This window comes from Dermochelys coriacea, chromosome 3, assembly GCF_009764565.3.
Source record: "Dermochelys coriacea isolate rDerCor1 chromosome 3, rDerCor1.pri.v4, whole genome shotgun sequence".
Classification (NCBI taxonomy): domain Eukaryota; kingdom Metazoa; phylum Chordata; order Testudines; family Dermochelyidae; genus Dermochelys; species Dermochelys coriacea.
Window position 1 is genome coordinate 110,811,414 of NC_050070.1, and position 17,148 is coordinate 110,828,561.

At 38.0% G+C, this 17,148-nt stretch overlaps 1 protein-coding gene across 7 annotated transcripts in view; it reads left to right on the forward strand.

The window, feature by feature from the left end:
- The window catches only part of UTRN (utrophin), a 607,443-nt gene that overhangs the window by 131,110 nt on the left and 459,185 nt on the right, over nt 1-17,148 (forward strand). For all 7 annotated transcript variants that reach the window (XM_038397679.2, XM_043511144.1, XM_043511142.1 and 4 more), the window contains 10 exons: nt 588-751; nt 1,449-1,649; nt 2,674-2,855; nt 3,595-3,745; nt 5,672-5,791; nt 6,875-6,976; nt 11,752-11,859; nt 12,446-12,625; nt 13,934-14,103; nt 17,018-17,141. In XM_038397679.2, the coding sequence (XP_038253607.1) occupies nt 588-751; nt 1,449-1,649; nt 2,674-2,855; nt 3,595-3,745; nt 5,672-5,791; nt 6,875-6,976; nt 11,752-11,859; nt 12,446-12,625; nt 13,934-14,103; nt 17,018-17,141 (1,502 nt within the window). The remainder of the gene's footprint in view (nt 1-587; nt 752-1,448; nt 1,650-2,673; nt 2,856-3,594; nt 3,746-5,671; nt 5,792-6,874; nt 6,977-11,751; nt 11,860-12,445; nt 12,626-13,933; nt 14,104-17,017; nt 17,142-17,148) is intronic.

Sequence of the window (17,148 nt, forward strand, 5' to 3'; positions counted from 1 at the left end):
TCCCCCAAGTGAGAATAATGGGGCCTGACTCTCCATTGGGATGGGACGGGGCTGTACTGTATGGTTTTGGTGCAGCTTTGAGGAAACTGGTATGTTCGTTTATAGGATTTGGTAGCTTCTGCTGCACTGTCTATACTGTGTAGGGACTGACAGAATGTGGACTTTCTGTTTTGTTCTCTGCTCAGCTTTTGTAACGTTGAGTTTCCCAAGACTTTCCAGACTAAAATCCTTGATTTCAGGAGCCTCTTTGCTCTGAAAAGCTGGGGATCAGCTTTAAAACATGAAGTTAAAAGTTGGGGCAGAATCTTTCCAACTTCTTACCAAAAATATTCTAGCATTCCAAGAAGTAAAGGGGGTTGTTCCATTATTTATTTATTTATTTATTTATTTATTTACTTGCATTTTCCATTGCCGGTGCTGCTCTGATCTGTTAACCGTTCCAGATGCATTGGGGAAGGAAGGCCTGACCTTTTGGCGTAAAACTTTCAGACCCTGACAGTTTCTGGTATACAGACCACACCATAGCTATCTAGGAGATTTTTCTAGAAAAGCAGTCTCACTTCATTTTTTAAAAATTTCCTGTGTAGATGTTGCTGTACAGCTTCCTGACAAAAAATCTATCATCATGTATTTGACCTCTTTGTTTGAGGTCCTTCCTCAGCAAGTCACCATGGAAGACATCCGTGAGGTGGAGACTCTGCCAAGGAGATACAAAAAGGAATGTGAAGGAGGAGCATTTAATATACAGCAAGTACGTTTCTATCCATCCAGGTCTGGACGGTTCTTGGCTATAATTTTCACCTGTTCAAGTATACCGGTAGTCCTCCCCACCCCTGCAAAATTCATTGGAGGATACTAAAATCGCACCCTGACAATCCTCCTCCTGGTTCTCTTTCTCATCTTCACTCTAGCGTTGCCTTTCCGTCTCCTCCCCCTCCCTTTTCCTACACTGACAATTGTCTGCTTATCCTGGAAAGTTTGATGCTTTAAGCTTCCTGCTTCTGCCCATCTCTCTTGGTGTGCTGGACAGGGTGGCTCCTGTCATTCATCTTGGTGTGCTGGACAGGGTGGCTCCTGATCCTGAATTGCATTTGCGTGGGGAGAGTTTTTGTTCTTCTTCTTTGGTGGTACTCTGCTCTACTTCAGGGTCACCTGCTGACTTAATTTAATAAACACTAATGAGGGTGATTTTGTTTCTTAGTGATGACCTCTAGATTCTGTATTCGCCTTGGAGAAAAAAAAGGAAAATAATCAAATCTGACAGTTGGCCCCTCTTGTCTACAAAGTAGCCAACTATCCTATTTTAATATGTTAAGAGTTGACATAACAGACACATTGTCACATCACTCAAGTACTCAAAGGATCTTAAACAATCTGTGTTTTGTGCCAATTATGGAAACAACATCTCTGCGTTTCTAAGAAATGTTACTTTCCTCTTTGCTATGTAGAGTGCAACACCTGAAGAGGAGCATGAAGGTTCTAGAGCAGAAACCCCTAGCACTGTGACTGAGGTGGATATGGACTTGGACAGCTACCAAGAAGCTCTGGAAGAGGTCCTCACCTGGTTGCTTTCAGCAGAAGATACATATCAGCAGGATAACATATCTGGTGATGTTGAAGAAGTTAAGGAGCAGTTTGCTACCCATGAAGTAAGTTTTTGTGTGTCGGCAGGTCTTTTTCAGCCCATTCTTAAAATTATTTCTTGATACTATAAAAACACCCTTCTGTTTCATTTGTGTTGCTTTTGCTAAATTTATACTGAACATTTGTAGGATATTTTAAGGCTTGTGACATTTGCATAATGCTTTGTTTTGCGCATTAGATTTTGAGTTTTAACCTTTTGGGTTTTTTTTTAAATAATAGAAATAATTGATTATTAGAATGTTACTTTTAGTGAACAATTTGTCCTCGTTCCTCAACTTCTATATTATTTGAAGGGAATATTATAGACTTTGTCATGATTTATGGGACAGATCCAATGGTGCTATGCTGATGTACACCAGTGGAGGAGCTGGTCTTGCTGTTTCCGATTTATTAGTGTGAGGTTTCTGGTTGTAAGTACAATGTTGCTAAAAACTGTAGGTGCTAGAGATGGAAAAATTCTGTTAGATACTTCAATCTGTCTTTCTGTCAATGTAAAATATATGATCACATCTCATCAGAAAATAGAGCTATCTTCACAATAGTTGCCTCCTCCATGTGTAGGAGCTGTATGACCATATATAGAGAAGAGATAAGACCCCCTCCCATGTGCACATTTTTGGACTTTTTGTTAAAATAAATAAATAAATAAATAAAATTCTTATTTCCATAGTTGAAAATGTATCTGCTTTCTTTGCAGTATGTTCTGTTTTGGTTTTCAATGTTTCCAATTAATGTTTGTTAGTGCACTTATTTTTAAAGGTTGTCTCCTAACCCGCAACTTCTCTTGGGAAAAGTCTATTTTTATTCCTCTGCCACCTCTTTTATTTTACCGAAACTAATACTGGCAGTTCTTTCGAAATTTTCTGATGTAGAGACCAGTGGGTTAAGGTCTGCTGTGCTTGTGCTTTTGATGATACCAGCTTATTCTGCAGCATTGTGGTTTGAACATTATCAGTTTACTAAGACTGTTATAAACTCCGGATGGCAGCTCACAAATCAAGATGATGTCGTTCGTTGTATCTTTTTCAGGCTTTTATGATGGAGCTTACTGCGCACCAGAGTAGTGTGGGTAGTGTATTGCAGGCTGGGAACCAATTGATAGCACAGGGCAATCTAACAGAGGAAGAGGAGAATGAGATCCAGGAACAAATGAAACTGCTAAACTCTCGATGGGAAGCTCTCAGAGTGGACAGCATGGACAGGCAAGCTCGGTGAGTTGTGCCCTAAAACTTCTTGTATAGCTGGCGAACTACTTAATAGAAGTCTGTGTATTTAGCCTGATTTTTGAGGCCTAATGTCAGAATTTTCAGAATGGACTTGTCATTGTGTAGCATTAAATCCATCCTGTTTGTGGCTCAGTAACCCATCTTGAGCAAAGCAAGAAGGAAAAAAAAAATTGCGTTCTTGGCTACTTGAATGCAAATATTTATATGTATATAATGTAGAAGGTGCTAGACTGAAAATGCAGTGTACTGCTTCTACGTGTAGCAAATAGTCTTAAAATTGTTGTAATAATTTAAGTTCTCAAACAAATAAAAGCCTTCAATTATTGTAAAGGGTGGTATTTATTTATTATATACTAAGGACTATCTGAAGGATTTTTTTCCTGCTACCTTTTATTACAGTCATTAAGGGAGAAACTGCATTTCATTGCTGCTCTTGACGTTGTTGTTAAGAATGAACATCTGATGCAAGAAACAATTAAGCTGTTAGAACTTATGAGTGTATTTCTGTGTACTCTGGTGGCATATTTCACTAACTTTTGAGGAGTAAGCAGAAGCTTAACTATGTTTTCTTGAGTTTAGAATTAAATGCTGAACAATTTTATTTAGGCATAAATGACCTAGATATGGCTATGTGGCTTTCCTCTTTTTTATACCTAGATCTTATGCTTTTTACTTGCAAAAGCCTTTCTGGAATTATTCTTCCTTTGTTTTCTCCCATGTGCAGCCTGCATGATGTGTTGATGGAACTGCAGAAGAAGCAATTGCAGCAGTTGTCTGACTGGCTGACAGTCACAGAAGAGCGCATTCAAAAGATGGAATCTCAGGCCTTAGCTGAAGATTTAGAGTCACTTCAAAAACAGATAGAAGTACATAAAGTAAATGGCTTTTGCTTGTTCTGTAATACACATAATATAGGAAAAAATACTCGGAAGGGCTAAACGTAATGACAGCTACAATGGAGAAACACAACTGTGGCAGCCACTTCACGGTCCTCTTTTTTTTTGGGGGGGGGGCAAGATTCAGATCTGGTTGTACACTGAGGCCCATGCTTGATAGTTTTGATGTGGAAGGGGATGGTAATGGAAAGGAAGAGAACTGGACAGTTTTGAAAGCACTTTGTTTACTAACTGAGTAAAGCACCTTTAGTGGAAGTTGCATATCTTGCCTCGTTTGCTGCATAAAAAAAATTCTTCATTAAGTTGCCTGTGTAGGAGAGGGGCTGAAAAATAACAAATAATTTACCCATAATGAAGAGCAGTGTGTGCTCAAGTGCACTGTACATCACTGTACAAAACAAACAACCCCACCCCTCACCCCCCAAAAAACCACCACCCTCAAACAAACCACTAAGCCAAGAAAAAATTGCTCTTTTATTTGCCAAGCACTCCATTAGTGGTATGGCTCTAAGCCAAGTTTCTAGAGTAGAGTCTTGCCTTCTGCCCCAGATGCTTTTAGAGGGGAGAGGGCTTTTGAATGCTCATTACTCTTACGGCGTTCTGTGGTAAGTGTTAAAAAGAACATTTCATTCTGAGCTGGGCGTAGCTTATTGACCTCCTTCCTGGTTCCCAGTAAGCTACGTATCTTAAGGGAAAGGGCATTAGAGAGCCTATAAAAACTGCCACAAGAGTAAGTTTTGCCCTTGACTCATTGGTCAAAATTTCCCCTCCCCTCACAGTTTTGTGAGTTGAGTGCAGTGTTTGTTTCCTTCCTCTATCTTGAGCAGTGGCCACATTTCAGTGGGGCTTGAAGTATATAGATTTTGAAGAATAATGCGTAGTTCTTATATAGTGTTTTTCATTAGTGGATCTGAGTGCTTTGCAGAGGTCAGTATCATCATCTGTCTGTGCCTCACTTACCCAATCTTCAAAATGAGGATACAGTGACTAGCTCCAGGTCACCCAGCAGGCCACTGGCTGAGCTGGGAATAGAACCCAGGTCTCCCAATCCTACTCTGGTGTTGTATCTACTGGACCAAGGATCCTTTGGGATAAAAGATGCTATGAAAATTGTAAAAAGAAAATAAGTACTTGTGGCACCTTAGAGATTAACAAATTTATTTGAGCATAAGCTTTCATGAGCTCCATTCCGGGGCAGAGGTACTCTGGTGATGCATGTTGTTGTGTAATACCTAGATATTTACAATAACTACACTTCTATATTGCTAAATAACAGGAATATCTCTCCTCTCCTACATGTTCTTTGTAGTTGTTGTGTAGTCTTTTGTCAGATTTGTTTCTGAACGTAGTGTCCAATATATACCATCAAAACTGTACAGTTAGTTGTAATTATTGTTCCATCAAAACCTATTAAGGCAAGTGTGCAGAGTAAGTAATTTAATCTGCTGTTATACTTTCAATGTGATACTTTATTATGTATAGGAACACATTTTATAGAAACCCTTAGCTTTCTTATATGCATCATTAGAGGTTCAGAATGTCATTTGCTGTTGAGAGCCAAACATTTGAATTTTCAGACATCCCTTTTTATTTGTTAGAGCACAAAGAACAATTTTTTTTTTTTTGGGTAAATGAAAACAGAAGGCTGGTAAAAACTAAATATATAATGTTTCTTATTGCATGGCATCTTCCATCATCTGAAATAATGTATTTTAGCTTCATTACACTTTCTAGTTGCATTTTCTAATACTTAGTTACATTATAGATATGTCTCTCCTTAATAAAACATTTGCTTAATTGTTGAATCTTTAGCACTTTTCCACAGCAACAGTTTTAACGGCTATGACCAAAAAGGTGTCTCTTTACCCATATCTAGTTTCTGTAACCATTGATTTGTTCTTCCAGGGGCTGCAGAATGATCTTGAGATAGAGCAGGTTAAGGTAAACTCACTGACCCACATGGTGGTGATTGTCGATGAAAATAATGGTGAGAGTGCCACAGCTGTACTGGAGGAACAACTGCAGGTAAATGCTTTGTACTGTTTGTTTTACTAGATTACATATAAACTATGTAGGATGACTTGGTTTTCATACATTTGTTATCTGATGTAGTTAATTGTGAAGCTGCTGTAAATATAATACCTCTTAATTGTAAACTAGCTTAATTCATAATTTTTCTCCAACTTCAGTCACTAGTGTATTTTGACACCTATGATTTGTTGGCATATGCTTTATTCCTCTGAAATAAAATATTAGAATTGAAGCACAGAAAGGTGTTTGCTGAAAACCTGGCTTACAGGCCCCAAAATAAGAATTTAATTTGTCATTGCCTGAATACTGATGATACCCCATACATCAGTTTTAATGGAATTTTAAAAATGGACACATTTTTGTGCTGTAAACAAATTATTAAATCATTGTTATCTCTGAGAGAATGCTCTTCGTGTCTTATAACAACATAAAGAATTAATAAAATTGCTCAGGGTAAAATTTTCAAAAGTCCAAAACCCATTTTTAAGAGTGCCTAAGTCACTTTGGAGGACAAATCCAGCTTACAGAAGATAATTGATAGTCTGGGGGATTTGTACTCTTAAGAGACTAGATGCTTTTTTGAAAATTTTACCCTTAATGCAATTTCATTTGTGGAACTATGCAAAAGTAATGGGATGATTTACAGTAGTTTTTTTACCTTCTCTTTTGTATAAGTAATTTTGGTTGATATGTACATGTGAAATCTGGTTGTAAAGTATATTGCTGTTTGAAGAGTTGACCTTTTTATGTACTGCCTAAATAACTTATTGTAGTTTTTAAAATATTTTCCCCAAAATGTCCTACATTAAAAACACTACTACTTGGCTTAAAACAAGAAATGATAAAACATGGCATTTTCAAAAGCAAATTGGAGTTAGGCCACCTGTTGAGGACTCTTAAAAGTTCCCTCCTTTGACTTTATGTACAACAATAATTGCAATTCTAGGCTTGGATAATTTTCATTTTAGAAAGAGGTTATAGAGATTTAGAGAAAATAATCATGTGTTTGAATATCTGGCTTTTTATGCATTTCAAAGTGTGACTGTGAATGTTCATTAACGTTTTTTGCTGTTGTAGAGACTTGGTGAGCGTTGGACAGCAGTTTGTCATTGGACTGAGGAACGTTGGATGAAGCTGCAAGATATTCAGATACTGTGGCAGGAGTTGGTGGAAGAGCAGGTAGGAAGCTGTGCAATTATCCCAAAATTCCGATTCTAACTCATTATAAATGTAACTACTGAAAACATTTGTCAAACTGTAAAATTTTCATCTGTAAAATTATTTGCCACAAGATGCAAAATTAATCTCTTCTCCTTGGGACTTGCCAACCTGTACATAAAAGTAATATAGGAATAACTGTAGTGGCTCAGACCACTCTTGTCCAGTACCTTGTCTCTGCCATGCTCCTGAGGAAACTTTAAAACCCTGATAATGAACAATAATGTGATGTGGTAGGATGCAATACCTACCTGTTAGTAGCTGAATCATGAAGTAATTAAATCCCTTTGCTCTGTAGAGATCAAAAGTCCATGTAGTAGGAACTGCTTGAGATTTCAGAACTAAATAAAGGAAACTGGGAACTAATACATTGAAGATTGGAGCGAAGAGCTGTGCCTTATGAAAGAGAAGCCATTAAGTTTCTCAGGGTGGAGAGGGGTTGCCAGTGAGAGATGAGTGGAGCTTCATCTCCAATGGAGAGGATTGGACTGGGGCCTGGTGAAAGGGACCAGGTTGCTCTTTTTCCTCCACTTGATACAAAGGAGGATTTGGGCCATGAGGCAACCCGGAAGCAGCTTGGTTTTTTTTTTTTTCTTGTTTTGTTTTTCTGATGAAGGACTAACTGCTCTCAGGGAGAAAACAGTCCGGTGGAGTTGGATTTTGTTGTCATTCTGGTTTGGGTTCCTGAGCACAGTGACCCTTTTATTCAAGCTCCTGAGGAAGAAGTTTCTTAAGTCTAGACATGAGAGTTTGCACATTTTTATCCTGTCCAATATAGTGGTATTCATAACTGTAAAAATATATAATCCTTTAAAAAATTCATATGATTGTTTTGCCTTAATATATTGTGCCAGTGTGTTCCACAGGTGAAGTGTTGTAGAAAATAAAATTTTTATCAGTTGCACATTTTTGCATTCCAGCTTCATTTTTCTTGCATTATTAAAATATATAATCCTTACTCCTCATTCATAATATCATCAGTGTGCATTCCCAGTTACTTTAATATAGAAGTAATTGCATCACAATACAGTTCTGAGCATCTTATCTTGCAGGATCAATATTTGTGGAGTGTTGAGGATAATTTGTCAACTTAGGACCCCAGGGACATTGGACTCTCCAGTCTTGTTAACTAACCATGTATATACATGGCGGCACATGAAAACGCCTTCAGGGAGGCTAGCCCCGCTCCTTCTGCCACTCCTCCCCTCCATTGTGGCTGGAGGAGCCAAGCTGAGCCATGGCCCACCCACCCCAGATGCCGGCCCAAGTACCAGTTCGCCCGAGCCTGTTGCTGGCCGGCCAAGCTCCAGGCCACGGGCCTGAGCTGAGCCCCCACCAGCTTTAGGGGAGCGAGGGAGCAGTCTCAGGGTGGAGCATGGGTGGGGCCATGGCCTGAGTTTGGGGTGGCTTATCCTCCCCTTGCCTATTATACCCGCCGCCCATGAGTGCATGTTTGTCTGTGTAATGGTGAGATAGTTAAAGGATTTGTATCTGATTTATATTCAAACTGTAAAACAGTATTTAAATAACAGAGATAGGTAGTTTTATTTCAGTTAGGACCGGTCAAGAATGGAGTAAAATGGAAACTGTTGGTCATTGACCCTGAGAGTGAAGTAAGAGTGAGTCACTAACTCATTGGCAGCCTGGTAATTCTAGAATCTTTCCCAAATGTGCTATATGTGCTTCCAGCATTATCACAAATGCATCATTTTGCAGCCAACTAATCAATCCTATGACTAATATTTTTACAGTTATGGATATAAAACAAAACAGGCACTTTAATAGAATGAGGTATGTGCCCTATCTCAATATTTGCTGATTTATTTACATAATTTTGAGATACAAAGAGATGGCAATATGAGTTTAAGCCTACTTGATATGACACTACACTTAGGTTTATTTGCACAGCATGTTAAAAATAACAATTTAGGTCTTAGCGTAAACAGCCACGCTGCGTGCCTTCTTCAGCTATGATAGTCAGAGCCCTTATTTGAGAGCTAGTGCTTATTCTGTTTAATAGCAATAGTTGGGCAGTACTTTGGCAGTTTGGTATTCTTAAATAGTGACATGAAATGCTATAAAGAATAAAGATATGCTTATTCATGTCTATGAAAAATAAAATCTGTTTGGGTCCTATGGCTGCTGGGTGTAGAACAATGGTATCTATCCTGTTGTAGCTAGCAGGGTTCCAGCTTGGCTTCTGTGACTGAGAGCAAATCTATACAACACCATTAAGTCAACCTAAGTTAGGTTGATGTGCAGCTGCGGTGGTTTATGTCCACGCTACACCCCCTCTGTCGGTGGTGCATGTCCTCACCAGGAATGCTTCCACCGACTTAACTGTGTGGGGCATTGTGGGGTGCTCACAGCTGGAGCCCCGCTGCTGAGCTGTCAACCCTGGGATGGGGAAGGTTCCCGCTGTGAGCCCTGCACAGGGCTGACAGCCACCAGGTGATGCAAGTAACACAGTGCCTGCTCAGACACTGCATTGCCCTAACTACATCAACCATAACGCAATGCCTCTCACAGAGGTGAAGTTAAGCTAAGATAGGGGGCAATTTACATCAGTGGGAACTACACTTAAGTATAGATGCTTACAGACCTAGGTTGACATAAACTGTCTTACGTTGACCTAACCTCTGTAGTGTATACCAGGCCTGAGATTTTTTCATCTGAGAACCATGTTATAGTAATGTTTTCTATAGACAACCATTAATCCTGATTGTAGCTAGCATGACTCTGCTAGTTTTAGAAACTGGTCTCTCAAATGTCATACATATATTCTTGTATAAGCAGAGAAATGTAGAGCAAAATTTTATGGCAGTTTGTGTGGGTAGGATTATATCTGAGTCAAGGAGATAAACAGAGGAGCCACTAATCCCACTCCAGGTCAGGGTACAGGCCTTCAACTACTCCCATGTCAAAGTAGCTTATGTGAACCTGCTTCTGGTCCTTGCGGAGCTGGAAGTGCAGTTCTTAACAGATGTGCATTCAGGAGAATTGCTTGCTAACCGGGAAATGGGGACAGCTTAATCAGTGGAAATGAGTGCAACTTACACATGAGTCTCCATGTGCAAGTATTTTACATAATGTACATGAACTGTGTGACTCTGAAAGTGAAAAATCCTTGAAGATTTTTTACTGTGTATTTAAAATATAGTGAGTGTGATGATGTGGAAATGTCAGTGTTTTACCAAAATGTCCTTTCATCTGAAGAAATAATTAAGTGGTTTAAAGCAACCATTGTTTCAGTTTGAGGTACTGGCTTGGGATCAGTCATCTAACTACCAAGCTTAATATGTTCCTGGAAAACTAAGTTAACTAGAAATACTGAAGTTAGAACTAATTTCAAGTTCCAGGAAAATATTTGTCATTGAGAAAAATATTTTAGATCAGTCAGCTGCTGTCACTTCTGCCATTTCACCAGTCAACTGGAAGAATGAGCAGAGATGCATCAGTTTTTTTATGACTGTGTCTAAAGAATCTTTGGACACCTAACTGCCCAGGAAGCATAATTCTTACCACTCAGGAAACAAATTAGTCAGTCATTGCCATTTCTTCTTAGCACTGTAATAATTATAGTGTTTCAGTTTCCCGAGGAGGGTTATCATTGTCAGCTAAATTAGCAGAGATTAATCATTCACGTTGAACAGCTTCTTAACTCAGTTGTATAAAATGTGTTGGCTGGAACATCAGCTTAATTTTTCCAATGAATATGTGGTGGTGTGGCTTTGTTCTTTCATACTTTATGGCATTTTCATCACCCGTGTATTTTCCTGTCTATACATTTATGTACTCAGGTTATATGGGAAGGAAAAACTAAAGTAGTCTTAGGTCTAGGAGTTGCTAATCAGTCCTGGGCCAATGCCAAAACTGCACAGCTAGACTGAGGATCCTGGTGACAGTTTTATAGTCTAATGTCCAGTGAATTACTAGGGCTGCTTTAAAACAAACAAACAAAAAAACCCAATGTCCCTGTGGTTCTTAAACTGTGGTCCATGGAATGTTGGATGGGACATGGGCAGCTCCTTATTGCTTTCAGCTGTTAAATTATATTAAAAGGAGCTAATATACATTCCTAACATTTTTTCACATAAGGCATTGTTGTGGTTACCACAACGATGGTATTTGACCACTGATGAGGAAGGACAGTGGTCTTCACAACTCCAGATGAGATAGGAGGAGCCATGAGACAGTTTCTCCTTAAAGATGTGCTCCACGCTATAAAAAAGTTAGAACACTCCTCATTTGTGATATTAGACAGTAATGTATCCTTAGTGTCAGTCTGTCTCTAGCAGTTTGTGAGGCATTGCCTGCTAAAACTGTCTTTTAGTTGAAGCTGAGAAAGATTCAAGGCTGCTAATTAGAATCATGTGATTTGGAAGTTCGTTGTGACAAACTGCGAAGGCTAGAAGCACTGACAGGTCCTGAGAGCAAGATCTTTGGAGCACTAGGCCTGCTAGTGATGAGAAGGAAAATGGATTATTCTAAATATTTCACTGCATTTAACTCTGGTATAATAATTTGTAAATTTAGGCTGAATTTCTGGCAGATTGCTAATCTTTTATTCCTGCATGTGTGTTACTCCTATTAATGCCAATAGGAGTTTGATGCGTGTAAAGATTGCAGAACAGTGGTGGTGTGATCTAAGTAGAAGATCTGAAAGGAGGAATTTGCCATAAGTTGTTTGACACTATAGTATGTTTCAGAAGTGCTGTATTCTTTTTCCTCTTCAGTGCTTGTTGAAAGCTTGGTTAACTGAAAAAGAGGAGGCTTTAAATAAAGTCCAAACAAGGAACTTCAAAGATCAAACAGAGCTGAGTGTGAATGTTCGAAAACTGGCTGTGAGTATTGCTATCCTGATCTTTCCTGTCAATTTAAAAAACATGAATAAGTAACATGTTTTTGGCCTGACTTCATTTGACGTCAGTAGGAGCTGTGAACATTCAGCACCTTTGAAAATCAGACCACGCTTTCCCTCCTTATGTTTGTCAAAGTCCTTCATGGAGTTCTTTCTTTGTAAAATGACATCTGTTTTGAGTATTTAACTTATTGTGGCAAACTCTGGTTCTCTGTGCTGCATTATGACCACTTGCCTCGTGGTCAACAGTTCCCATTATTTCACTGAAGACTGTCAATAAAAGGCACTTTCCATAGTTCCCAGTGCTAGCTAAGACCTATGCTAAATTTTGTAGTAAATGTACTCTTGAATACTCTGCAATATAATAGCTGATTCTGGGGCAGATTCTTTTTATGAATTTCTTTCTCTCTTGTTGCATGATAAAGAATTGTTTTTAAAACACGTAGTTCATGTAGATCATGGAATAAGTTTGTCTATGAAATTAAAAGAGAAAAATTGAGTAAAATCTGGGAAGGGGTGGGGAAATATTTGGGATCTTTAACTGATGTATTTGTTTTTTTAAATGTCAGATTTTGAAGGAAGATATGGGAATGAAGCGTCACATGCTAGATCAGCTAAGTGAGGTTGGTCAGGATGTGGCACAGCTCCTTGGGAATAACAGGGCTTCAAGAAAAATTGACGGTGATTTGGAGGAACTAACTCAGAGGTGGGACAGTTTAGTTCAGAAGCTTGAGGACTTCTCTAATCAGGTAAGCAAACAAAATTAAATTGTCTTTCAATCTTTGAGATGTGTCCATATACTCAAAAAAATAAAAATCTTTGCCACCATGAACAGAATTGCTCAGCAAAGCCTTTGGCACTGGTCTTGGTAAAGGAAGGTTCATGCAGTTACTTATGCCTAAATTAATCCCTGATGTAATCCCTTGATCTGTCAGAGCCCAAATTTGTTAACTTTTTTGACACAGCTGTGTGGGGCTCAATTTCTTCCATTCAGGTTAGGGGTGGGGCAGGGCTTATTAATATGTTTATCTTTTACTGATGGGCAAAATAGTTTATTTTATTTTGTTTATGTGAATTTTTAAATGTTGTTGCAAGGGTGCTGAGATTGGCTGAATTAGTGATACTTTAGAAGTCAGAATAAATAAGTACATGGAGTCATACCAAGGTTGAATTTAGACCAGTGTGATTTTTTTTCTCAACATTTTCTCAGATTTACCATGATATATTGAAATTATAGAAGTAAACATTTATTTTGGCATGCAAGAATAAGAGCAAAGCTTACGTGTTTACAACATACATCTCCCTATTTAGGGCTCCAGTTAGTATTTCTTAGTTGGACAAAACTCCTATTGAGTAAGGAGTGATGAGTAAGGTAGGCCAGTGCTACTCAAAGTGGTGGTCGGTGGACTGGTGCTGGTCCACAAGCCATCGGCTGCCAGTCTGTGCGCACATTAGAAAAAAAAAAATGCCGGTCTCCTACTTCAGATAGCTTGAGTAGTACTGAGCTAGGCCACATTTCTGAAAAAGACTTAATCATGTGCTTGACTTCAACTGTTCAGAGCACTCCCATGAGTCCAATCCAAATTAGAAACTCAATAGACTCCCAATGGGCCTATGGATTGCATGTCAACTTTTGCATAGTTGGAGTCTAGTTGTGATGAACTGGCAGCATAAACATTTAAGTTCTGTGTTGTACTTAAAAACAACAACTCTTCCTCCTTCCCCCTCCTCCCCCGAGTGTTGGTTTTTACCGGTGAATGAAAATCTGTCTTTTGCTTTCTTGATTATATTTACTCAATTTGCTACAAACTTTCATTCAATTTGAGCATTGTGACACTTAGTTTCCCCATCTGGAAAAATTAGGATAACATTACTTAACTCTTCTGTAGAAGTGCTTTGAGATATACAGATGAGAAAGTCTAAAAGAGAGTGAGGAGTTATTTTTACTATTAAATGGGTTTGAATGACATGTAAATGTAATTGATTGGGGGGGAGGGGAACCACACAGAATTTGTCCCATAAAATATAAACTCTTTGCTAAATCGTTTTTTGTGTAGGTAACACAGGCTGTGGGAAATATAAGAGTGTCCCAAGTTTCACAGAAGACAGATACTGAAATGATTTCTGTAAAGGAGCAGGTAATGGTAAAACAATCCAGACAGGAACTACCACCACCTCCACCACCAAAGAAAAGGCAGATACCCGTGGATATTGCAGCCAAAAAAAGGTAAGAATGCATTATTGGTATTTGTTACTCACTAGACAATATTTTAAACTTATTTTTCTTATCTTTATATATGAAATTGTCTTTATGCAAGTCAGAAATATCTATAACCTCTAGTGCTGGGTGAAACTTTTCAGCCAAAACTTTTTTAAACAAAAAATGTAAATTTGGGTTGACCAAAAGGTTTTGCAAACTTGTAGAATTGTTTGTCCGGGACAAGAAAAACCTTAAAAGAAAAGCTAAAACAAAATGTGTTTTGAATTTTTGATTCAGAATGAGTTCTTTAAAAAATTTCAAGTACATTTCAAAACTAAGTTTTAAAAAAATTGAGTTTTTTCAAAAATCATCTGGTTTTTTTTTCCCAACTTTTTGATTTGTCAAAAATTTTGTTTCAGGTTGACACAATTGTTTTTTGATTTCCCTGCTCCTCCCCCCCCCCCCCCAACTGCCAGTGATTCAAAAGAAAAATCTGTTGTTTTCACATAAGTGCGGGGCCCAATTATACTTGGTAGGTCCCCATCTCTGACAGTGACGCATGCTCTGCATTGCGCCTCCACTTGTGCAAAGGTTTAAAGATGTTACACAAAACCTTCTGGAAACTGGTGTGTAACAAATAATCATGAATTTTTCCACCACTCAAAAAGTGAATGTATCTCTGTTTTACTTTATTTTATTTATTTATTTATTTATTTATTTAGAAGACATTTCCTCATAGACCTGAGTTCTGTTTGTAGCTCTGTCACTGCTTCACTGTGTGGTTTTTGTGGAAGTCCATTCACCATCTGGTTTTCAGAGATGCAGAATACCTGCAGATCCCATTAACTTCAAATGGAGTTCTGGGTGCTCAAGACTGCTGAAAAATGTGGTGCTCAGCCGCTCTGTGCCTCAGTTCCCCCATAGAAAAATGGAGATAATTTCCTTTGTAAAGCACTTTTAGATCTTTAGATTAAAAGCACCACGCAAGTGCCAAGTAATATTTATTTTATTTAGGAATATATAATTTATTAATTTATTATTTACTTCTGATTGCATTAAAATACATTGTTGCAACTCTCTGGACGGAAAAACTGGTGGTCTGCCCCCAGCCGCCTTATATATTTAATAGCAGAGACCAGAAGGTATTGAGGTCTTATTGCTAGGAACTCATTTGGGTGTGTGTGTTTTTTTTTATTTTTTTAAAGCAAAATGTACTTTAGTGTCCTTTATAAAATATTGTAACAAAAACTAAATTACTATAGTCAAGATAAATGAACAGAATAAATGCTGTGCATGCATTTGTCTTACCCATGTCATTTTCCGTTTACTCTCCATTTTGAAAAAATCAATAGTTTATCTGACCAGTCAGCAGTTTGTCTTCTGTACTTTATTAATATTAGAGGCCTGAACCAAGAGCAGGGCTTTACTGTGCTAGGTGCTGTTCCTACACGTGCTAAGAAATAGCTGTATCTTTTTATAGCTTAAAATATCCCCATTTTAAAGATGGAGAACTAAAGTGCAGAGAGATAAAGGAACTTGTCTGAAGTCACCTGACAAGTCTGTAGCGCAGTGTCTGATTGAATCCAGAGCACCTTAGTCCCAATCTGATGTTTTAACCATAAAATCATCCTTCTCTGTTTACAGTTCTTGAATTAGAGGTTCATGATGCTGTGTTAACTGTTTTTGCTTTTTAAGACAGTGATTGATCCTACCTCATTTTTTTGCTAGTGTTAAAGCTGTATCAGAGAATGGAGTTGGAAAAAACAGGTTAAACTTTCAGTTGATTTTTTGCCACTTCCCTGCAACACACATTTGAGCCAATAAATGAACAATGGCAGGAAACCTGCAAATTCTCCCATGAACAGTTTGACTGACTTAACAGTAACTTGCTGGAATTAGTTTCTCACTGGGTTAATTACAGGCTGTTGTTATGCATGGGAAAGTAATACTGATATAATCTAGAGTGTTTCAGAGTAGCAGCCTGTGTTAGTCTGTATTTGCAAAAAAAAGAAAAGGAGTACTTGTGGCACCTTAGAGACTAACAAATTTATTTGAGCATAAGCTTTCGTGAGCTACAGCTCACTTCATTGGATGCATTTGGTGGAAAATACAGTGGGGAGATTTATCCTTTTTAATCTAAAGTGTGACTTTAAACCAATATGGTTAAACTGGTATAGTCCCGATACATAGCCTTATGAGTGTTTGTTTTATTTTATTTTATTTTTTCGTGTTTAATTTGTCACTTTGGAAATGGTTTAAACTAAACCTAAAAAAGCCACTCTTATGGTGAGCTATTCTGGTATAAATATGTTGGTTTAAATTCACACCTTAGCTGATACTGGCTTAGCTTTCCTATGTAGACAAGCCCTTAGTTTGCTGAAGAGCCAGATTATAAGATATTTCTCAATCAGCTGATCATTTATAATGCTTTTGCCAGCTGCTCTCTGAGTTATTGTTATGTAGTTCTTTAGCTGCTGGTTCTTCATTTAAGCTAATATGTGTTTTTTACATATATTTACAGAGTTTGCAAAAAAAAATATAGTCCTTAGTTGTCTCACTCATATTTTTAATTTTGTTTTGTTTTAGGAAAACCTATTCTTATGCTTATAGCATTGTAAGATGCATCCTATAGGACCTTACGTTATGTGTTGTAAGGTATCTGTAAAATGAGAAAACAAATGGTACCATTGCATCAAAGTTCATGGGAAGTTGATGATGAAATTTTTTTCACTGTGGCAGTTTAATAAAGAGTCTGTAAACAGTGAGGTTTGTTGCTGCTTACTTGTGGTAGAACAGTAATGTGAAAATACATGAATGCATGTGTGCCACCTTGCTTTCTCAGTGTTGATGGAGGAACGTGCGGAACTTAATAAAAGACACAAAGACTGAATGGGGAGAAAAAAAATGATAAATTTTGTCATTTTTTTGTCTTTTAAACTAGGTTTGATGCTGAAAATGCTGAGCTGTTGAATTGGGTTTTGAAATCAAAAACTGCCATTCAGGCCATAGAGATCAAAGAATACAAGAAGATGAGAGAGACTGCAAACATGAAAGAGAAGTTGAAGGTAAACT